Source organism: Ambystoma mexicanum, chromosome 5p (genome assembly GCF_040938575.1).
Source record: "Ambystoma mexicanum isolate Mex_15411 chromosome 5p, UKY_AmexF1_1, whole genome shotgun sequence".
NCBI lineage: Eukaryota > Metazoa > Chordata > Amphibia > Caudata > Ambystomatidae > Ambystoma > Ambystoma mexicanum.
In genome coordinates, this window is record NC_090930.1 from 1,347,806,043 (window position 1) to 1,347,831,195 (window position 25,153).

The window sequence follows — 25,153 nt, forward strand, 5'->3', positions numbered from 1 at the left end:
ACCGAGACAGCTCTGATTGATCTCAAGGCACAAATTGATACCCTCAGAGACAATAGCAAGACAGCCCTACTCTTACTCCTGGACTTATCAGCTGCGTTTGATTCAGTCGATCATACCATTCTCTGCACCCACCTCAACATTGCAGCCCACTTTTCACAGGAAACTATAGGCTGGATACAATCATTCCTCAGCAACAGGACCATGCGCGTTTTTTCCACATCCGAAGCAGCCGATCCCATCTCAATTACCTGCGGCGTGCCCCAAGGATCTTGTGTCTCCCCCACTCTGTACACTATTTTCACGAAGCCCCTTTTCGATGATCTCAATCTGGGTATCACCTACACTAACTATGCGGATGATACCCAGATCCTCATACCGCTGACAGGAGATTATGACAAGGATTTGGACTTGGTGAACAGGGTGTACCTCATCATTCAGGCATGGATGGCCTCGCATGGCCTATGCCTGAATGATGACAAGACTGAGTTCATCATCCATGGCACAACCCCCAACATCAACAAACTAGGTCACAACTACTCAAGTTTCTCCATTGACGGAAACATTATCAAGGTAGCCAAGGAAGTAAAAACGTTAGGTTTTTACCTAGACTCCACCCTTTCAGCTCCATGGCCTCCTCCACAGCCTACACGTGCAAACTTATCAGAGCAGCCAAACCCTTCCTCTCCCCTAACAGCTGCACAACCCTTGCCAGAGCCCTTATTCTATCAAAGTTAGACTATTGTAACGCCCTCTACTTAGGAGCCAATAAATCCATCACAAACAAAATCCAAATCCTACAAAACAACGCTCTCAGAGCGGCATTGAGCTTGCCCAAACAAGAGCACATCTCCGACCTTAGCAGAGCTCACACTTGGCTTTCGACCAAAGACAAAATTGCGCTGAAAATAGCATCACTCACTCATTGATGCCTCAACGCCGCTGCTCCACAATACCTCACTGACAGATTCACTAGATACTCCTCCAACTGCCCCACCAGAACATCCAACTCCAATACCCTCATAGTGCCTAGATACAAATGCTCCAAAACTGGAGGCACTAGCTTCCAGGTAAAAGCCGCACAACACTGGCACTCCCTCCCTCCGACCCTAAGAGTTACCCAGACTTACCCACACTTCAGGCGCAACTACATCCAGTGGATCAAGGATAATGACCCCCAACACACCTTCTCCACAACATCGATCCCCATAGTACCTTACCTATTTTTGTTATATCCCACCACCGATGACACTTGACGCACCCACACTATTTCTGTATTGGTATCTATGTATATATGACCTGCATCATCTGTAGATATAATTTGCATCCCCTGTATATTTGTCCGTCTTTATTGTATATGGTTATACCCTACCATTGATGACACCTTACTCACCCATGCTATTACTGGTATACATGTATATATGACCTGCATTATTTGTAGATATAATGTGTATCCTCTGTATAGATATCCCTCTATAAGTCCCGTAGGGTCGATACTCCATCAGGAAATTCCCGCCGACGGCAACAACGGGGCAGGTTTTTCTCCCGTTCCTCAGCCTCCTCTTCAGGTTCAAGTGGCGCCGCCACCGATAAACCAACTAAATGAAGTTTCTCTGCGCTCACACGAGACCCCGGTGGGAGGGCGCACTGCGTCTCACTGGGAGGTGTGGCAGGCCATCACCGAGGACCGGTGGGTCTTATCAGACGCTCAGGCGGGCTTCCGCTTGCCCCTACCCCACCCTTCAATCCCTCCTTCCAGCAGTCGGGGTTGCCCTCCCTCAGAGCCGAGATACAGAAGTTGCTGGATCTCAGGGCAGTGGAACCCGTTCCCCTAAGGGAGCGAGGAGAGGGCTTCTACTCCGGGCTGTTTACGGTGCCCGAACCCAACCAGGCTGGCCTGCGCACCATCCTAGACCTTTCCCAGTTCAATCTCTCTCTACCCCAAGAGAAATTCAAGATGATCACGCCCTGTCAGATAAATTCATCTTTATAGAAGGGCGATTGGCTCACAGTGGTGGAATTTCTGGATGCTTGTACGCATATTCTGATTTGGAGTCTGCATCAGAAATACCTATGTTTTTCCGTGGGGGAGGAGCATTTCCAGTTCCGAGTGCTCTCGTTTGGCCTCAGCTCGGCACTGTGTGTCTTTATGAAGATGATGTCGGTTATCGCAGCCCATCTTCGGCTTCAGGGTATCCATGTGTATCCATATTTGGACGATTGCCTGCTGCGCATACCTTGTCCTCAATCAGCCTTGAACAACCTTCAGTCTCTCCTCCAGCTCCTGTTCCATCTTGGGCTGTCGGTCAACTGGCAGAAATCCTCCATGATGGTCACTCAGGACCTGATTTTTCTGGGTTTTTGGTGGAACACGATCGACTGCAGAGTGTATCTGACCGGGGACAGAATGGCCTATCTGTTGGCCACGTGTCAGGTGTTTGTGCAGTCAGAGGGCATGTTGGCCTGGTGGTTCCAGAGGCTTCTAGGCCTCATGGCCTCGTGTGTACTGGCTCTTACTCTTGCTTGTCTCAAGATGAGGCGAACACAGATGGCTCTTCGAAGTTCTTGGCGCCAAGCAGTGGACCGAGACTCCGAATGATTCCTGTTCCATCTTTCATGAGAGCGGACATTGTGTGGTGGTAGTCTCTCAGCAATCTGTCGGTGGGTGCGGCCTTTCAGGACCCTGGGCCGCTATTGACAATCACAGCAGACTCTTTCCTTCTGGGGCGGGGTGCGACGTTGGACCTTCTTCAGGTTTCCGATCTCTGGTCACCGCAGGACAAACTCCTTCATATAAATCACTTGGAGCTCCTGGCCATCTTCCTGGTGCTCAAAGCTTTTCAGCCTGTCATTGGGCCTCATTACGACCCTGCAAGTCCGGAAAGAACAGTGGTGGTAAATCCGCCACCACCGTTCTTTCCGGACCAGCTGATTAAGAGTCCTGCAGGCGGGAGATGTCACTCCCGCCAGGTCTGACCTGGTGGGTTTTAACACCACCCACCTGCAGGCGGACATGGAAACACTGGCACCATTACAGCATGGTGCCGGTGTTTCCACTTCCCCATTCCCATGGAGTCCGATGGGACTCCATGGGAATGGGGATTAACAGAATTCCGCCTCCGGAATTACCGGGTTACCGGGGTTGTAATGCCCCGGTGATTCCGGCAATCACGGAGGCGGAATGGTAATACGAGTCCGGCGGTAAGCTGCCGGAATTTCCGGCACGGTTACTGCCGGACTTGCAATGAGGCCCAGTGTGAACAAAGTAGTTCGGATCCGCACGGACAATGTGGTGTACATGTTTTATAATCAACAAGCAAGGGGGTACCAAGACCCCTCCTCTTGTGGATCTTGCCATTCAGATATGGGAATGGGCGGTTCAGCATGGCATTTGGCTGGTGGCAGTGCACATCCCGGTTCAGCTGAATGTTACTGCGGATGCCCTCAGCCGCCGTACAATGGTCAGCTACGAGTGGGAACTGAACTTGGGAGGTCCTCTTGCAAATCCTCCGGTGTTGGTGCACTCCAGAAGCGGACCTCTCCGCAACAGCGCCAAACAGGAAACGTCTGCTGTATGCCTCCAGGAAGGGGCTGGGAGTCTCCTCTGTGGGTGATGCCCTCGAAATTCCCTGGCTCAACTTGAGAGCCTTTGCTTTCCCGCCTCTGATTCATCGGACGCTGTGCAAGCTGAAGAGCACGGTGAACTGTTCTCGTCTGCTCATAGCACTGTGGTGGCTGGCCAGGTTTGGGTTTTCAGAGCTTCAGCATCTGTCGGTGTGTGCACCGATCAGGCTTCCGTTGGTTCCCGACCTGCTTCACAAGAGAGATCGGCAGCAGTGGCATCCCTCCTCACAATCGTTCAAGCTTGGCGGCATGGTGCCCGAGTTCAGATCTTTAGAACTCCTCAACTTGTCCGCTGATAACATGCGTATTATTCAGGCGGCCAGGAAGCCCTCGACGAGATCTCAATACAGGAGCAAATGGCTTTGGTTCTGCCACTGGTGCTTAGCCAGACAGCTGGACCGCAGGGGGGCTACGATCGACACGGTGCTGTCCTTTGTCTCACCTAGCACAGTCGGACATCCATGTTTTGACATGCAGGACTTGTCTTTCGGCTGTTGCCGCATACCTATCAGTGCTCTTTTTCACTGGCAAACCCAGTGGTTAAAAAGGTACTTTGCGGATCTCCTGCGTCTTTACCCTCCTGTTCGTAAATTGCATCCGACGTGAGATCTGAACGTGGTCCTTACGGCCTTGTGCCATAAGCCCTTTGAGCCGATGGCTACTGTAGACCTTAAGCACCTTTCGTGGAAAGTGTCCTTCTTGGTCGCTGTGTCTTCGGCAAGACGTGTGAGTGAGCTCCAGTCCTTGTCGGTGGAGCATACCTTTCTGGTTTTTCATAAGGATAAGGTTGTCCTGAGTATGCATCCTTCTTTCCTTCCAAAAATGGTCTCTGATTTTCATCTGAACCAGTCAATCTCCTTGCCGGTCTTCTTTCCAAACCCAGCCTCAGAGGCTCAGAGGGTTTTGCATTGCCTGGATGTTAGAAGAGCTCTTAAGTTCTATCTGGACAGAACATCTGAATTTAGGAGCTCAACTCTTGGTGACCTTCGGTAACCCGCAGGGTAAACAGGCCTCCAAAGCGACTATTTCCAGATGGATCACTGCCTGTATTATGGAGTCTTATGCTGTTCAAGGTCTTCAACCTCCAAAAGGGGTTCATGCACATCTGGTACGGGGCAAGGCAGCTGCTGTTGCCTTTCAAAAGTATGTCCCCTGGGAGACCAACGCGAAAGCGGCAACCTGGTCCTCTCCATCAGCCTTTTGTAAACATTACTGTTTGGATCTGAGCTCCAGGTCTGATGCTCAGTTTGGCCAGGCTGTGCTTAAAAACCTTTTTCAGAAAGGAGTTTTCCATCCACCCGTAATTCCTGTGAGGAGTGCTTGGGAATCTCCCATAAGTATGGAGGAAAGGGGACGGGACGTAGGAGTATAATAAGGTTACTCACCGTAGTGACCACCTTAACTCCTAGTCCATAGTCCCCTTGATTCAGAACGGGATTCCTCAACCCAAAAAACATATTTACAATCAGTCAAGCTTCCACTTATCACGCCGCAGGTACGAGATCATTTAGAAAGAGAGACAACACTTGAACTTTCATATGTAATAAGGAATCTCCCTGTGAAGAAGGCTCCAGGCCCGGATGGTTATACAGCTCCATTCTATAAAATCTACCATTCAATTTTGGGCCAAACAATGATAAGATTATATAATTCATTTAAAGACACAGGTCGTATAACATTGTCTATGGAGGAAGCCAATTTGATTATTTTCCCAAAACCCAATAAGAACCCTACGGCATGCAGATCATATCGACCTACTGCCCTGATCAATCTCGATGCAAAAATCTATACAAAGATATTGGCAAATTGGTAGATATTTTGCTAAGCTTGATCCATCCTGATCAGTCTGGGTTTATTAAACACATGCAAACCCATGATAATATTAGAAGGGCCTGTCATTTGATAGAAAAAAACAAGCAAAAAAGGACACAGAAAAAGCGTTCGACAGGGTGAAGTAGTCATTTTCATTTCAAACTTTGGAGGCTATGGGATTCGGCCTATGGTTTATGAGTATGCTACAGGTAAACTATAAAGATCTAAAGATTAGAATAGCTATAAATGTCAGTTATCTAAACCGATAGCGCTGTGTCATGGTACAAAGCAGGGATGCCCACTGTCCCCCCCTTCTATATGCAATACACATAGAACCTCTTAACAAAAATGAGACAATCAGATAAAATACAAGGGATACCATTTGGGACGGGAAAACGTACGATAATGGCGTATGCCGACGACATGTTGATCACAGTAACAAATCCGGTAGAATCCTTGCTACGGGTTACGCGGGAACTGGAAGAATTCAGTAAAGTGGCAGGCCTTAAAATAAACTAAACTAAATCTGAAATATTGAACCTATCCCTTACACCTTCCCCAATAGCCTACGTAACTCAAAATACACAATTTGCATGAGCAGGTGACAAAATTACATTATTAGGCATCTTCCTAATGAACTTGCTACACTCAATGTACCAAGTAAATCCCCCCCCCCAATTCTTTTAGAACTACGACGCTTATTGCAGCGGTGGGGCCCACCAACGATCTCGTGGCTGGGGCAGATGAACGCAGTAAAAGATGACAATAGTCCCTAAGGTGTTATATCTTTTTCAGGTTCTTCTAATACACATACCACACACCTTTTTTCGGGAATTACAAAGTTTGGTTTCAAAATTTATTTTGAACAATAAAACGCCTTGTGTAGCCATGAAGACATTAATAAAGCCAACACTTACAGGGGGTTTAGGATTACGACATTTTGTTAAATACTATCAGGCAGTGCATCTCCGAGTGGTGAACAAATGGGTTTCTTCAAAGACAGAAAAAATGTGGGCCGAGATGGAACAATCGATTTGTGGTTCAAATATAGCAGAACTTTTTTGACTTCCCAAACAGGATCGCCCAGATAATATACAATGGGATATGGTGGTGACTCAATGTCAAGTTACAACATATCCCTTCCCTTCCCTTTTTCAACGATTTTTAACAATCCGCAGTTCAAACATGGCATGGATAAAGGGTTCTTTACTAAATGGAAAGAAGCAAAATGTAACAAAATTAGGGACACCTTTCAGGGTATGGACTTTAAACTGTTTGATCAAGGCAAAAAAGAGCTGTGTCTCATGGAAGCTGAAAGATTTCAATATTTTCAGGTCCGACACTGGCTGGTAGCCCCTCCATATAGGGCTGCAGCCATTTGACAGCTAACAGCATTTGAGAAGTTCTTGTCCTCGAATCCAGGAGAGAAATCCCTCATTTCGAACTCGTATCGCTAACTACAAGAGGAGTGCCTAGAAGGTAGTCTCAGTTTTGTTCAGAGCTGGCAACAAACATTGGGAATAGCAATATCTAATGAAGAATGGCAAACTCTATGGAAAGAAATCCCAAAGTCAACATGCTCTCTACAGATGAGGGAGTCCTGGTGTAAAGCAATGCTGCAATGGCATTACACTCCATACACCGCATATAGATTATTTAAAATGAAATTAACCAGTACGGATGAATATTGGAGAGACTGTAAAGGTACAGGGGATTGGTCGCACACATGGCTGAGCTGGCGAACTATTGGAGAACAATTAACAAACGCATCCAAGCAAAACTTTGCAACCTAAAGCAAAAGACACCTTGCTGGGAATCAGCTCTTGGGAAGAGAACACTGGCCAAAATGTAAACACAAAGCGCAGAACATCCTAAGCGTGGCAGCTCTTGTGGTGATTGCCCAACACTGGAAAGATAACGACTTCCCCCCTCGCCCCGCCCCACCACAACACGTTCACGATTTGTTTTTGAAAATTTGGAATTTTGTGGCGTTGGAATGCCCGACATATGTTAATCTGGACGCTCAAACAGCATTTACAAAAGAATGGGGTACAGTTCTGAAATTCTTACAAGCGGACTACAATGTGGCACTGTGCCCGCATAATCAGAATACTAGGCATTGCATAAACCCTGAATGTCAGTGTATACTACTTGACTGCGGTTGAAAAGAGGGTAATATGTTCTTTGTTTATAAAAATTTAAATGCAATACATTTTTTTTTTAAAAAGAGGTAAAGTTTGCTTTTTTACTTTAAAAATGAAATTAGGCACACGCAACCACATCTTGATGAAGTTTAAAGACTAAGTCTGTAACAATGGTGTTCCACAATGATCTTTCTGCTTAATGAGAGACACACGCACAGTAATGTTCATTCTTCGTTTGGGAAACATAAGTACACGCAACCACTCCTTCATAAGTTTAAGGGCTTTATTTCAATTAAATTTTTTATTTGCATATGGTTTATAAAAAGCTTTTACAAAATAAGTTTATCAACTTGAAATAACAAAACAATAATAATACATTTACATATACACACGCATTTCCATAAAATCAACATGTTAGAATTCATCTCATTCATCATAAAACCAGCATATTGACCCAAATTGCCATGACATCTGCTGCAACACACGCTGGCTTTTGTTTGCGTTCTTATGATTCCTTCTGCAGAGGTTTCACGGACCTTGGTCGGAAAGGGCAGGGTCGCTTCTCTCCTTGTCCCCCTCCTCTTGAACTTCCATGCTGAGTTAGCTCTCACGCTGTGCGGTCTGCCTTGCTCATCCTGTGCTTTCGTGCTCCACCTTTTATCCTTGTGGGGAAGGGAAAGGGTTGTCAGGTGTGTGAGATTCTGGTCAATTGCCTGACTTTGCCTGACCCTCCCATGTATTCGGACATGTCAGGTAAACGGCTCTGGTGTTAGTCTGCTGTCTTTCGTGTTGTGCGAAAGTGTTAGTGTGGGAAAAGGGGGAGCAGTGTTTTGGAATATCCTACGCAGTAGGATGGGGAAAAGGTGGTGAAAGAAGGGGGATACCGCGTCTCACCCAGTCGGTGTCCCACTCCCCAAGGGCCCCCCCATCCAGGTGCTCCTCCCTCACTGGACTACCCCCAGGAAATGGATCTAATAGCGATGGGCGTGCCCTGGCCACCTGGATGACAGATGTCTGGGATTAGCTAGGGAGAACCTTCAGGTTACTCACATTTAGGATTTAACTCCTTAGAATCTTCTAAATCTTGATTAAACTCTGGGGATCAGGAAGCAAAATATGTTCAAGCATAGCAAGATTCATCAGACCGTTATAAAGTGGTTACCCTATGACCTTCAACCCACCCACATAAATTAATGAGTCATTTACATATGTGACACAAGTGATATTGACTTTAGTTTTGTGGGCTCTACCCCTCTTCATCTGTTTGGGAGGAGTCTTTCCAAAATTCTATTTTAATTTGTTAAAATCTTTGATCTCCGCTTTCGGCAATTCCACAATGGCAATTTACCCACTCAGAGCACGCCTGCTGAGCAACCAAGCAATTGCATCAGACTCAACGTCTTATACATCACAAGCAAATTCAAAAGCAGTTAACCATTCTATAATGTCATTATTTTCATCATACAAACCTGGAGTATCCTTAGGGAACCTATGATAGGAGGACCTAGAGCCACTTCTAGGCCATCTTGGGAAGTTTCTACCCCTATTCTGTCTGGCAAGTTCCAGCTGGAAACCCGTGTTGTTCTTATTTCTACTTTATCAGGTATTACTACAAAATATTGCAGACCACCACTGCGAATCCGAAAAATGTTGAATTTGTAAAGCCCCATTTGACTGTATATATATGTGGGGGAATGGGTTAAGTTGATAATAAAAGTAGTGAGTATGGGTGAAGGTTATGTGGGGATCTCCCGCCGTATATCAGGGAAAAGGGGTTAAAAAAAAATGTTAAACAGTATTTTCAGATTCGCTGTGTTTTCTTCTATATTTGCACATTGATTCCTTTGTCAGACTCCATCTTATCCGATTAGTTTTCATTAGTCTCATGAGGATTTTTGATCTTTCTTTGATAAAATAACTTTGCAAACAAATGATCAATACAAGATTTCAAGATTTGACCATTGGTAATTGCATACCAAATGTTAGCTCCTAGGGAATATATATATATATACACACACACACATATACATATATATATACACACACGTATATACATATATATATACACACACATACATATATACACACATACACATATATATGCACACATACACACATATATATATATATATATATATATATATATACACATATATATATATATATAGTCAGTGAAGAAACTTTGTTAAATGGATGTTATGGTTCCAAGTAAAACCGAAAAACCCCTGAAATTCGCCGGTTATGGTAAGCTAAGCAACCATAACTCGCGCCACCACCGTGCACTGCTAAGACTAACACCCAGGACATCAAAGATGACATCACAGTGAACAAAAAAAAAAAAAATCGGGTAAGGCCCATAGGAAATTGTACTATCAGCGGACATAAGGAGGGTTCTTAGAACACTTTCAACCTGACAACGAACAATACGAACAGCGTTCTCAGAACACCCCCATTTTGTTTAATTGCAAACATTTCGGGACACCGCGAGTGTTCTTAGAGCACATTTAACTTGCCAGAGTACAATACGGACGGCGTCCTCAGGACACCCCCATTTTGTTTATGTACGAACATTTAAGGACACTGAGTGTTCTTAGCTCAATTTTAGCTTGCTTGCGAACTAAACGGACACATACTCCGTCCTCAGAACACCCCACCATTTAGTTTATTTACAAAATTTCAGAACAGCCGTGTTGTCCGCAGACAAATCGAACACAACAAAAGCATCTAGCACATAAAAAAACAGAACATTGAACCTATCTCATACTCCCCCACCCTCCTCAAACACTCTTGCACACCAACACACTCCACTAAATACAATGTTTAATCCAAGTTTCACCGCGCTGTCCGCGGTCGACGGCGAATGCAAGATGGCGGGCGCCACAGAAAATCTGACGTGCTCCATGCCCCACGCCGTCCAATCAGCGAACACGTCGCATGTCCGCAGACATCACGCAAGCCGCTCGGCCAATCGGGGCGCTGTCCGCGGAGCGAACCGGGAAGTCCGTCCGCAGAGCGAACGGAGATATCACTAATTTTTTAAAACCAGAATCCCGAGGCCATCACTGGTAATAACCATCAACACCTAAATAAACACCTGAACAGACTGCCTCCCTGATGATTGCAAGAGGCAAGAAAGCGCGCTAGGAGGAGAACACCAACTGGACTGTGGAAAGGTACATCTAGCTGGGACCCAGAGTGCGCCCCTCGCAACCTTCTTTGTCAAATCTTTTAGGAGTCCCGGGCTCCAGAGGCGGCGGCACCGGGGTGACACATGCCCCTATTCAGGAGAGCCACACTGTTGGTTTTCCCCCCTCCCCCCCAACTGGGGTTTTACACTTTGTAATTGGAGGTTGAGTTGTTTCCTGGCTACTTGAATGACTACAGCGACCAGAATCCCCTGAGGCCATCACTGGTAATAACCATCAACACCTGAATAAACACCTGAACAGACTGCCTCCCTGATGATTGCAAGAGGCAAGAAAGCGCGCTAGGAGGAGAACACCAACTGGACTGTGGAAAGGTACATCTAGCTGGGACCCAGAGTGCGCCCCTCGCACCCTTCTTTGTTATATATATATATATATATATACATACACATATATATATATATATATATGTAACACGGCCACGGTAGTGGCCGTGTAGTACCGTGGCCGTGTAGTTATGGTTAAGTTGCTAATCCCATAGGAAGAGCACTTTTTGGGCGGTTTATAACTTCGCTCCCCCTGGACGAATCCTCACCAAACTTTGCAAAAAAAGTATATGGCCCATTGATTTTTTTGCAAAGTTTGGTGAGGTTTGGTCCAGGGGGGCAAAGTTATAGGGGGTGTCCCAAGATTTCTTTTTTTCCCATAGAGTGAATGCGGCAGGAGCAGCAGTTTGGTCCCGAAAGCGTGCTTTTGTAAATTTGATGAAAATCCATCCAGTAGTTTTTTTTTTAAACGATCAGAAAGCAGGTCTAAAAAAATTTGTGATATCTATGTCCGCTCCGCTGACTCACTTCCCTGTTCGCTCCGAGAACTAGATAACGATGGGCTAATCGGTCGCGTCATGTCCGTAGACATGTGACGCGTTCACTCATTGGATGGTGAAGAGCGTGAAGTGCGTCATATTGTTCCGATGCGCTCGCCATCTTTGATCCGTGTTTTGGTGTCCGCGGACATCGTCGCAAAAACATAAAAAAAACACAACATTGCACTTGTTAAACTTATCAAATACTGTCTCGGAAGGTGAGGGTTGATGAGGATGAGATGGGATGTGGCAGCAAGAAGCAAAAAAGTGTTTTTTTTTGTCACAAAAGTCATACGGTACATTTGGAGGTGTTCCTCGATATAATGTGTGTAAAGTACAGGCAAAGGACTAATGTGTCTGTGTTACAATGTATTTAAAATAATATTGGAGTCAGACTGGTGCCCCCTAGAGTTTGGCATCTGAGGTAGCCACCTGCAGTGTTTGATGGAAACAGCGGAACTGCGCGTGTATGAGAGTACGAGTTCTCATGAATGCGTTGAGCCATGTTGTTGCAAAGTGAGAATGTACTTAGATTCTGAGTGAAGGTCACCAGCTTTGATTTTTTGGTTGCGAGCTAAGGAAGCCCACGCATGGGACAGAAATTATAAGGGTCAATTGTTTTTTGACCTTGAGAGAAAGGGAATATTCCGTGAGGAATGCAGTGAGAGGAGGTTTGTAATAATGAACATTTGATAAGGTTATGCATTCCAAAAATGTGTAATAAGGAACATGTAAAATCAGTTCATGAAGATTCTTTGGTGCAAGCGCATTGAGCATTACGGTCTGAGTTACGCGAAGGGAATGGAGACGGGGAATATCATGTAAGTTTGCTTTTGACGACTGTAGACCGGAACAAGCTTTAACTTATTATTCTTTGAAGATTAATTTTGGCAATGTAACTCAAGTACTATCTTTCTGTGTGGTTGTCTTTTTTATGTGGTTATGGGGAGTGTAGAATCTAGGTGTATGTAGACTATCACTAGATTCACCCAGGTATTACGCTAATATTTCTTTAAAATGTCATGTATGACCATATCAAATTGTGTATCAGTTTCCACGTTCTTTTTGTATTTTTTGAGATTGTTTGATGTGTGTGCTAATCGTTAGTTTAAACTCTATGCCGAATTAAGAAATCAATAGATATATTGTAATAAAGGTTGGGTGTTGATACATATTTTCTGTTATGTTTTCCAAATAGCTACATGCTGCCTTACTGCGAATGCCATGGATTCCAGATGCCAACTGATGGCTTCTTCATTCGCCAGGTGCACGCAGTCGTCAACGGCTGGATCACTGTGACTGTTTTGTGGGACTGTTTTATAGGACGATCACCCAGGGCCCATGTGCCCGTACGCTGCACTAGCGATTAGGAGTAACATAACATCTTTTATGGTAGTCTAGGCCCAAGTTGATGCAGACACCCTGGAATTCACTGTGCGACCCAAGCGGTTCCTTTATCGAAAACTAACACTTTGTGTATGGAAAAATAACAACGCGTGCCTCACGATTAACATTTTCGATCACAAACGAAGAAACAATTTTGCAATTTGATTGAATATGGGAATAGGCGGATGTTCTCAGAGTTTATCGTGAAATATAAAATACTGTACAAATTGTACAGTGTTACTGTTTTCTTTAAAAGAACGGTTTAATATTCCAAATTGTGACGTGCTGTGTTGTTAGTCGATGTGTGTTGATTTTCGGGTTCTGCGTCACATCACGTAGGTGATTATGGGCGCATTTGGCTACGCTGAAGAGGAACGTCACCAAGAAAGGGGTTGAATATCAGTAGGGTTGGTTATGTGAGGGTCAGGGGCGGGGCATATGATTTAGTGACGTCAGGGCAGTTTACCTTAGGCAGATGTAGCAATGGATAAGAATAGCACAAGATGGACGCGCCTTGCTGCCAGATTTCGTATGTTTCTAAAAGAGGAAAAATGAGGTAAGGTGAATTGGAAATGTTTGCGATAGATCAACGTATGTACAAAAATACATGGTCGAACCCTCAGGACAATAATATTTTCTGAGCATTGCACTTTTGAAACTTATGAAATAATGTTTGGGGAGATGAGGGGTGATGATGATGGGTGGAATATTTTTGACGTGATTTCAAATGAGTTTACAAAGTTTGTTGGGATTTTGTGCACAGCTTATATGACGAATGATTTGGGCATTCTTTTAACAATTTTGAAAAAATAAAACGTGGTTGGATTTCCAGCACATTTGCGTAAAGCTAATTGGCAAGGATTGAAAAGCATGGTTTTGCAAATGTGGCTGTGTTTTCTAAAGAAAAATAACGGTATAGCTTTAGTGCCTGAGGGGTAGGCTGTAGCCATAGGCAGTGACCAGAATGTCGGGGTCATGGTATAAGGGGATGATCCGGACAATGTGGCTACTGGCCATGAACAGAAGGGACAAAACATAGGATTAAAGTGGTCATGTCCACCTGGGACTGGCTTTGTGGTAAGGTTATTCGCAATTAGGATAGATTTGAAAGGGAAGAAAAATGTGCTCATGTTAATATGGTCATAGGGTGTTCTTTTTGCCTTCTGCAGGCTGAGATGGAAAGCAAAGAGGGGCCCTGTATGGAACCCCCACCTTCCCCTTTCCATGGTGGCCATCTTGGAAAAGGATTTTCCTTCCTACACCGGGATGCCACAGGCGTCCCGGTGTAGGACGAAAAATTCTCTTTCTTAGTACCACGGGTCCCCGCTTTGGGAACTTAGACTGCTAATGGCCTTCATCCCCCATTTCAGGGGCTGGAATGGGGGGGGGGATAATGGTCCAGAGACCTTGTTATTCACCCTTGCTTCACTTGGGCTCATACCTTGGCCTGCTGGGCCGGTATCCACCATTCCAGTCCCTGGAATGGAGGATGAACGCCCCAATATTGCCATTACCATAACACAAAATGGAAATGTTGGAAAATCTTATTGAGTCTATGTACTTTACAGAGAAATATAAAGTAGATGGAGTCTATACGTTTTTTTTTTAGTTCTATTTTTTTTAACTGTGAAAGCTGGTTCCTAAAGGAAATGTCTTTCGTTTTTTTTAGATGTTTATTATTTATTTTTTTTGGCAGGAGAGCTAAGAACGAAAGGTGGGGAGGGAACTGAGGGAAGAGGCACCAAACACTAATATGGAGGGGCAGGTGGACAGGGGAAAATGTTGCGCGTGTGTTATTTCTAAGGTAGAGGGCAGTGTTTGTTATGCTCCTTGATTACAGCAGTGGTGGTGTCTCTTGGGGAGGAGGGATGGCCTTAGCTGATGCTATTTTAAGATAAATAGCGGCTTGCTAAAAGTATGTACTGTGTACTAGATTGTTACTGGATGAATAGGAATAGGTGTTGGAGCTCTGCAAGGGAAATGTTGAAGTTGAAAGTTCCTAGATCTGTAGAAAATGCAGTTCCAAACTGTCCACAAAGCACAGATCTTATTGTGAAGTGCGTACGGGTTCTCGAACACATCATCATGCTGCGCGCCAGCATATGGTCATGTGGCACTCTCCGGAAGGTCTGCAATGAAGTCAGATGTTCGTAGACATTATGGTTAAGTTGCACTTCTAAAAACCTATGAAATTCAGTAAAAAAAACTTTGTTAAAAGGGACGTTATGGTTAAGTTGCACTAATAAAAACCTATGAAATCCAGTAAAAAACTGTTAAAAGGACACTATGGTTACAAGTAAAATGGAAAACTCCCTGAAATTCGCCGGTTATGGTAAGCTAAGCAACCATAACTCACGCCACCACCGTGCACTGCTAAGACTAACACCCAGGACATCAAAGATGACATCACAAATATCATTGATGACATCACTGATGACATCACATGTCTAGCCCCTTCTTTTTCGTTCACTGCCATATCTATTCCAGGTGGGTTTATTTACTGACAGTCAGAAACTTAACTTTCAAAAAGTATTACATTTATAGATATTTATAGATGTGCCATGTACTTACACTATTTCCTTAGAATTTAATCGCATCTTATGATGTACATATATAGGGGAAGAAGCAGGCCTGAAACACAGCAATCATTTTTGTACGTGAATCCAATCATGTAGATTATACACAGTTGCTAATGATACTGCCTCTTGTTTGCTTACTTTACTCTCCATATATAAGTCCCATATGTGTATGCATTGTAGTCTATTTATGTTTTGTGTGTATTAGTAGAAATATGTAGTAAGTGATGCATTATTGGCATGTTTCACAGTACGGAAAAGTCTGATACAGAAGCATTCACTGTTTTATTATACAACTTTGGAAAATTACAAATATAGCACCTCTGTGGTGTATGCTGTAGCCAATACATACATTTCTGTATGAGTAGGTTCCTGTACTAGAAGGAACACTGCAATGGAATGTTCTTTAGAACACTACATTGCGTGATGAAGTATGTAGTTTATTTAACATCTCCCGATAATCCCTGATACTTTTTGCCAACATTACATTCACAACCCCTTGTATGGAAGGTAAATGCACATGTGATGTCATCAGTGATGTTCTGGGTGTTAGTGGTGGCGTGAGCTATGGTTGCTGAGCTTACCATAACTGGCGAATTTCAGGGGGTTTTCGATTTTACTTGTAACCATAACGTCCTTTAACAACGTTTTTTTACTGAATTTCATAGGTTTTTATTAGTGCAACTTAACCATAATGTCTCATATATAACAGAATTAATTTCTGTGTCAAGTGTTATTTGTTCGTTACATTAGAAAAAGTTACTTACCCATGGTAACGTTCTTTCGACTGGCTGTTCCTCCCATGTATTTCTTATCTTTGATATTTCCTAATATCCAACTTGCTGCCTAAGCGTGTTACCTCAGAATTATTTTTTTCAGTAGAGGGCGCTGTGCGTCGGTGCCTGGTCGAGTTGATGTCCCTCGGAGGCCTCGGTCTTGACGTCGACATAATCACAGGTATAAGTAGCTCACGCAACACCTGTTGCTCAGTTCCGTTTTGAAGAACGAAGCACTGTCTTGAGTTAGACGGTTACTCACCTTGAGAGAGCACAGACTGTAACCACAAGGGAAGTTTTACTGCAGGGTAGGATGGAAGGGGCAATCAGGAATGCGTGGGAGGAACATCCAGTCGAAAGAACGTTACCATGGGTAAGTAACTTGTTCTTTGAATGGATTGTGTCCTCCCACGTATTCCTCATCTTTGATACACTCCCAAAGCAATTACATAATTTGGAGGAGGGAGTCAAATTCAAGTGATCAAACATGCACAGAGTGGAGGAATCCAGAGTGTAGTATTTTGTAAAGGTGTGTGCAGACGACCATGTGGCAGCTGCACAAATATCCTTTATTGGAACTGCCCTCTGCAAAGCAGACGAAGTGCAACACCCCTGGTCGAGGGAGCCTCTAGATGTTCTGGGGTGGTCTTTACCGGTCAGTCTAACATTCTGAAATTATTAAAATAATCCATATAGAGATGGTTTGTTTGGTGATGGCTAGACCTAATTTATGACCTGTATAATCATTCTGTCTCAATTTTGCCAATCTACTAATGTAAAAACTCAGTGCACGCCTAGGGCCGAGTCTGTGAAGTCTTTCCTCTTTCCCCGGGTGTGGCTGAGGATAAAAGGATGGCAAAGTTAGGCTTCGTCTTTAATACCAGTCTGTCTTTATGAAAAACAGTACAAGGAGGCTTGCAGGATAAAGCCTGTAGCACACTCACCCTTCGGGCAGCTGTTATATCCAGTAAGAAAACTATTTTCAAGGTAAGAAATCTTAACGGAGAAAAGGTCCTCTCTTTGTGGAAGACGAATTGGAAAGAAGATGGACATGTCCAGAAGGTCCGGGGACCACGTCGTAATCCGGGACAATTAGGATCATGGATTTCCTGAACCTTCTCAACATCCTTATTACGTGAGTAATGACGGGGACTGGAGGAAACGCATACTGGGAGTTTCCACTTCTCTACACCACGAACGCGTCTCCAAGAGCTCCTCTTGGGGTAAATTCCCTTGAGCAGAATATTTCACACTTCCGGTTGGCACCGGTCGCAAACAGATCTACTTGAGGGGTTCCCCAAAGGCTGAAGATCTCTTGAAGGACTGCCTGAGCTTGTTCCCACTCGTGGCAGACTGCGCTGGGCCTGCTTAGAGCGTCTGCCGCTGTGTTCTTCTGTACGGCTATGTGAACTGCCGATAGAGTTTCCTTCTTGTATTGCCCAGAACCAGAGCTGCATTGCATCTCTGCACAGTGGTAGTGACCCTACACCTCCTCTTTTGTTGAGGTAGTACAGGGCCGCTGTGTTGTCCGTCATTATCAAGACATTCTTTCCCCATACAGAGGGCAGAAGGGCCTTCAGCAATAGTCCGATTGCCCTCAGCTCTAAAAGGTTGATGTGCAGTTTGGGCTCTGATGCAGACCAACGACCATTGATGGTCAAATCGTTGGTATGGGCTCCCCTCCCTGTGAGTGAGGCGCCCGTCTCTACTGTTATCTCCGGCCATGGTTGCCAAAACGATTCTCCTTTCAAGATGTTCTCCCGACAGGCCCACCACTGAAGATCCAGTGAGACACTGTTTGGGATTTGTAGGCGATCTGACATCCTTCCTGAGAACTGTGACCACTGGGTCCAGGAGCACTGGAGAGATCTCATTCTCTGGCACCAGAAAAATGCTGGATGCCATGATACCATGAGACCGAGCATCCTTAGAAAGTTGAAGGCCGGAAGATGTTGGGCATTATGGAATTTTGTTACCATCTGCAGAATGTCTTGAGCCCTAACCTTTGGTGGCAAGGATTTTTCCAGGGATGCATCCAGGACTGCTCCGATGAATTGGAGTCTTTATGATGATACCATATGGGACTTCTTTGAGTGTAGGGAGAAGCCCAGCCTGTGGAGGGAGTGGCAAGTATAGCTGAGATGATCTGGGGCTTGTTCTGGGGAACTGGCCATGATCAGCCAATCGTCCAGGTAGGGGTAGATGTGAATCCCCCCCCCTCCTGAGACTTGCTGCAACAACCGCCATTAGCTTGGTGAAAACCGGCGGACGTTAGCCCAAATGGCAGAACCCTAAACTGACAGTGAAAGTTACCAACGGCGAACCTCAGGCACTGTCTGTGCTTGCGATGGATCGGCACATGAAAGTAAGCATCCTGGAGGTCCAATGATACCACTCAATCCTGAAGCTGGAGGGCCTGAAGGATCTGAGAAAGGGTTACCATCTTGAACTTGTCCTTCCTGAGGAACTTGTTCAAGTCTCTTAAGTCCAAGATGGGTCTCAATCCTCCGTCCTTCTTTGGAATTAGAAAATAAGGGGAGTACCAACTCTTGTTCCTCTCCGCTACAGGTACTGGTTCTCTAGCACCTTTCTCCAGCAGGGTTAAAATTTCATGCAGAAGGAGCAGATCCGGAACCTTCAAAGTGTTGTTCCCCGGTGGATGACTGAGGTTTTTGCAGGAAAGGCAGGCAGTAACCCTTGGCAACTGTTTCAAATGCCCAAGCATCTGAAGTAATAGCATGCAATTTTGTCAGATGCTCCGACAACCTGCCTCCTACTGCAGTCTTGTGAATGAAGACCTCAGAGAGGTTTTGGAGCGGCTGACGCAGTGGCTGAAGGTAAGGTAGCCCCTGCTGTTGCGGTCTTAGTACCTCTACCCCCGTCCACCACGGGGGAATCGTCTTTGACCTCTTTGAGCTGGCTGTCCTCTGCCCTTTTCTGAATGCAGAATAATAGCGAAAGAACATAGCCCTCTACGGCACACATGTGGGGCGGTTTGTAGTTTGCTTTATTGCAGCTCGCAGGGATTTGGCTGCCGACTTGGATGTGTGCTATAAAAGGGCATGTTGAGAAGACTGGATTGAATGTCTTGGCAAATCCTGACTTTCTCAACCACGCAAACCTGCGAATCACAGTTGTAACCACCATGCCTCTGCCGATACTGTCAACAGAGTCGAGACCAGGCTGGAGGGATATGCACATAGTGTCCTTGCCATCCTTGACAATGTTCAAGAAACCATCTCGTTCCTCCCCTTCGGGGATGTGGTCAGCCGCCAAAGAAATCCAGTCCCAAAGGGTGTGGGTAAATCTTGGCGGCATGCACATAGCATTAGCAGATTTTAACGCCATACTATCGGCCGAGAAAACCTTCTTGGCCATGGCATCATATCTTTTATCATCCCTATCTTGTGGAATCGTGGGCATTTTGTCTACCAGAAGAAGTAGCTGCCTGTACTACCAGGCTTTCTGGTGTTGGATGTTTTGAAAGGTATAGAGGATCAAAAGTTGAAGCTCTGTCACTGCCGGGACAACCTCAGGTTTTTCCCAGTTGGAAGCTACCCTCCTCTGCAGAGCCCTATGAAATGGGACGATTGAGTCTTCCTGTGGTCCTTTATCCAATGTGTCCGTTAAGCTGTCCTGTTCGAAAACAGGTGCGAGTCTAGACCATCCCATGTATTCCATGATTCTTATCATGAGTGGTATATATGTCCCCTCTGCATGATCTCCTTGATCTGTCTTACCAAAATCAATTTCAGGGGAGTGTCGATACCACTTGCCTCATGAAGGCAGTCCAGCAGGTTTTTCATACGAGACTCTTCTTACAGGAGTTCCTCTGGTACAGAACGTGTACCATATTAGAGACCAAAAGGTCTTTCCTCCTCAGATGACTCTGATGCATCTTCAGACACCTCTGGCTTCAGATTTATCACCGGGTCACTGATGAAGAGGGCCACATTGTCAGTGTATAGTGACAAAATTAATGTGTGGGGTCCTAGGGTGAGTCTTTTATCTATGTGTCTATCTCTAAGGCCCGCGGCAAGCAGTTCCATCGCCAGAGCAAACAGCAGGGCCGACAGAGGACAGCCCTGTCTGGTCCCTCGTTTTAGTTCAAAGCTTGTTGACTGCGTTTTCCCCAATACGATTCTGGCCAAAGGGTTTTTGTAGAGGAGTGAGATTAATTTCAAGAAGTATCCTCCGAGGCCCATCTTCTGGAGTACTGCGAAGAGGTATGGCCACTCAACTGCGTCAAAGGCCTTCTCTGAATCTAACAGGACCGCTACTCCCTGGGTTGCGGGGTCTAAAGCTTCCATGATGCAGAAGAGCCTTCAGATGCCGAATGTTGTATTTCACCCCGGTATGAATCCTGCCTGGTCGGCTAGTATTAGTCCGGGCATCAGTGGCAGCAATCGTTTGGTTAGAATCTTGGCGAAGATTTTATTATCAACATTAATTAGTGAGACTGGTCTATATGGAGGCACACTCCCTCAGGGGGCTTTGCTGGTTTGTGTAGTAGAATCACGTTAGCTTGCGTAGTGTAGGGGGTTAAGCTCCCTCTCTGAAATGCCTACTCGTACACTGATAATAGGATCGGTGCCAGGGTTAGACTCTTCTGCATCTTCATAAATTGAAGAAAGAGTTTTAAAATACTGTGAGCGAGGTTGTGGTGTATAAATCTTCTCAAAAGAAGGCGGCGCTATAGATGTCAGAATGGGAGCTGAAAGTGTCAAAACGGTTGATGCCGACGTCTGCAACAAAGCGGCCGACGGCTTGGAAGATTTGCACGAAATAGTCGATGGCTTTGACGGAAACGTTGAGGTCTTCGACGATGGTGTTGAAGGAATTGGAATATACGGCATCGAGGAGGTCGACGCTCGTGGGGTCGATGGCGATTTTGGCGCTGAGGGCGTTGATGCACTTTTCGGGCTTGCCGTATGGATTCCTTTCGGTGCCTCTTTTTGTCATGCCTCGAAGACGAGGAATGATGCGACCCACTTCGTGAACGGGAATGCAAGCGTTTATGTTTTTTATGACTAGGAGATGAAGGCCTCGACTTGTCAGGAGATTTACGTTTGGAGGGAGTAATAGATTTTGAGGCTTACCTCTCTCCAACTTTCCTCTGCGCTCTCATAAGGCCTTGGCCGTCATCGACATTCACTCCGAACACAAATGTTCTGCCCCTAGACAGCACAGGCAGATCCTGTGCAGGTCAGTCACAGACATTTTAGCACCGCAGTCCCGGGACTTTTTAAATCTAGACCGAGGAATAGACAGAGCCGATGAAGCCATCTCTGCAAGCTACTTATACCTGACCAGGGATCGACGCACAGTGCCCTCCACTGAAAGTTATTTTCTGAGGCAGCAAGCTGGATATTAGGAAATATCAAAGATAAGGAATACGTGGGAGGACACAATCCATTAGAATTGTAAATGGTTAAACAACAGTTTCAATAATCACGTGTACATTTAATCCATCAGGAAAATATTTTTTATGTTTGTTTCTAATGGTCTGAGTTCCCGTTTGTTGTACGGGCTAACCTTATTTTGGGATTAACAGATTCTAAAATTGCCACCCTATTCTGATGAACATGGACAAACACCAACGTCTAGCCAAACTATCTGGGTATCGTGACCGAACAGCAAGGCTTAGGCATAGGCATAGGACGATGTGAGGGTGGTGAAGGGTTCAGTTAAGCGCACACACAGAGTACTATTAATAATACAAGCTAGGCAGAATGTATAAAAAGTACAGTTCTTTATCTAAATTATGACTAAAAGGTAGGGTGTCCCATTGAGTTCTATAGAGGGTAAGCAGCAAAAAGAGAAATCTTCCCTAACAGGGGGTCACAACCCAAAGACATCCATAGCGTAGGGATAGACTTGTTGCTTGGTTACAGAGATGTTAATCTGGTTTGGAGTGGCGAAGGAGGGCAGACAGGGATCCATACAAAGGCACACTGAGTTCTAGGTGGGATGTTTAACAGACACATTTCTCGTTAAGATACTGATTTGGTAGCTGTAGCGCCTATTCACTTTAGAAGGTTGTGGATGGAAATTGGTGAAGTTCCAGTCGCTCAGGTTGGCATCATTGTAGTTCCATAAGCAGGAGATATAGCAGACCAGTCACCATTGAAGAGAGGCTCTTCTTTGTGTAGTGTTGGAATTTCTGTGTGAACGAAGCTGGGTCTTTTCCATGGTATGCACAGTAAGCGATGGAGAGGCAGGAGTGTGCTGGAACAAAGGGATTTGTTTTTGTTTCTAGAAATGTACACCTGAATACAGCTCTTGGAAACTAAGTCTGATTACCACATGAACGTTTACTACATTTTAGCTTATTTCTGTCATGTTATGCATCTTTAGGGAAATGACCCCAAGAGGTGGCAGGCATATATTTTTGCCTAAATTATTCTGTCACTGGGTAGGAATGATCCTACATTTACAGTTTTAAGAAATCATAGTATTTTAAGAGGCTTTAACCCTTTCGAAACACAACTCCATCACCAAGCAATCCAATAAGCAACCTCAGGCAGCAAAGGTAGAGATACGTTTTATTTCCACACAACTGTGCAGAAATGGATGAGGAAAGTGGCATAGTATTCCCGTCCCAAAAATGTAGCCTCTGAAAAAAGAAAGCTCAGGGTTTTTCTAGGCTTTTACCCAATGAGCCTTATACAGAAAAGTCTGTACAATACATTTAGTCCAGTTACAATAACAATTAACTTCCTAACGGAGCATTGTCTGACCTTGGAGGGAATGACTTTATAGCACCATTCAAGACCTGCACAATTCTGCTTTGCCTACCAATGTGATACAGACAACCACCTCTACTGGATCTTTCTATTTCTCGTAGAAAGACCTGATCCAGCTAGTGCCCATATGATCCTTATTAGGCAGCTAAACATGCCTTCATGAGATGACATGAGGCGTGTCATTGGGCATACCCATAACTCAGAAAGAGGTTAATGTCATTCTTGCGCAGCCTTATACCTCTTTCTGTGTGTCCGGTTTTGCTCTATCCGTGCCTCATGTATGTCAGCGGCTTATCTGAAATAAACTTTCAGCTTCGACATGCCATAGACTTCAAATATTCAAATCAGCTGACCTGTGCTGAGATAATCCTGGCAGTCCCTTCTGTCTGTATTCTGAGAATTGTCCAGATATTGGTTCTTCTCTGCTTTTATCCTAATTGACACAGCACAGCTGGGGGTCACAGTGTCTGTAAATCAAAGACAAGATGAATATGTATATTCTTGCAAGAAATAGTCCCCGACTTTCCCCATTAAACAATGACTGATACGAAACAGTTATTATATTGGTAGCTTTTATTAGCACCAACCAAAAAGGTTGTCCAAGTCTTAAACATAACAAGACAACTACACTAAAATCCCCAAAAGGCTGCCAATTATTTACAGATCTGATAAATAAATGCCACTTTGTTATTCTGCAGCTCTATAGACTGGTGGTCTAAGGCATCGATTTTATGGCTAACCACAAAAGGAGTGGGAGTAGTGTTGGTAGGGTTGGAACAGGGCTCAAAGATGTCCTGCAAGCTGCAGATTGATATTTTTGTAATTGATGTGTAGGAAACTATCATTTAGCTTGATCTTATCTCTATTTTGGTCTTTTAAAATCACACCATGTTATTCATCTCCCAGGCTCAGCCAATCATTTTCTTATACATGGGTATAACTTTTTAGCCACACAGGCATTATAATATACCAATGTTTTGCTGTTTTGAGATTTTAATATTTGGCATGAGACAGTTAAATTAGCCAAGACTATTCATAGCAAGAAATAACATTTCAAGCTGCATGCTGCTAGCCAGGCATAAACACTCACTTGCCAGCTCGATTCCACACATACATGCAGGACGCCATTTCTTAATCACCACGAGTCAATAATCACTGGCTAGTGGAGTGTGCAAATGTTGTGCCTTGTAAGAATGGTTTTGTTCACTAACATCTCACATTGGTTAGGCCTCTGTTTGAATCTGGTACTCGTTAGAGAAGCAGGGATTTAATTTATTAATATAATCTCTGTTTCCTGGTCTGACCATTTTGCCTGGCTCTTTGTTCTTACTTCTATGGATATGCTTTCGTCTGGTCTTCATTCTGTTCCTATTATCACACAGCAAAAAGATTTACAATAAAACAAAAACTCAGCTGAAGATCTTTGATCGGTGCTCCCAATGCCCAAGATGAATATAACAAGCAAGTATTACTTTTCTTTATGCGTGAATGGTTTTCACTCAGTTTCTGACCCTATTGCCACATTTACATCCTTCCATGCACAGAAAGTATTCTAAATCTTGCTATACCTCGTCACTTCGATCTTGAAGCAGGAGTACTGGAGAAAGAACATTTGGAGAAAATTAAGAGACTACTCAATGCCACAAAAACAACTCTTCCTGCTTATATATAAAAGGTAGTCTTTTCTCCTAAATCATCTTTCATCCAGAATTGTATTGATACTGCACCTAATAAACTTTTTGGTATTATCAAAAATGTTATAAACCGACCCAGCTTTACTTTCTCCTCTTCACCCCAAAGAATCTGGCAAAAAATGCTATCACTTGTTTTGCAGCTAAAATAAAGATCCAGGATAAAATGTATCGAATGTCTTCCTCCAGAACTTTCTGTGCCTCAGAGTTAAGTTGCGCTCAGCCCAAGTTTATTTTGTCTGTGTCTGACCCAATCCTTCCTCATATACTACCAGTGTGGCTCTGAGTCATACTAACTCTCTAGTCAATACTATCACCACTTTCATAAACTTCTTTCTCAAGGATGCATTCCTTCCAATTTGACAGTATCTACCGTTAACCCTCTTTTGG

At 44.4% G+C, this 25,153-nt stretch overlaps 1 protein-coding gene across 7 annotated transcripts in view; it reads right to left on the reverse strand.

Annotated features, from left to right (window-relative positions):
• LOC138481557 (zinc finger protein 660-like) overlaps nt 1–25,153 on the reverse strand; it is a 1,126,844-nt gene that overhangs the window by 602,314 nt on the left and 499,377 nt on the right. For 6 of the 7 annotated variants that reach the window (XM_069613740.1, XM_069613742.1, XM_069613739.1 and 3 more), the window contains exon 4: nt 23,426–23,539. The exons of the other annotated variant lie outside the window; for it this stretch is intronic. In XM_069613740.1, coding sequence (XP_069469841.1) covers nt 23,426–23,539 — 114 coding nt within the window. The remainder of the gene's footprint in view (nt 1–23,425; nt 23,540–25,153) is intronic. 7 annotated transcript variants of the gene reach the window in all.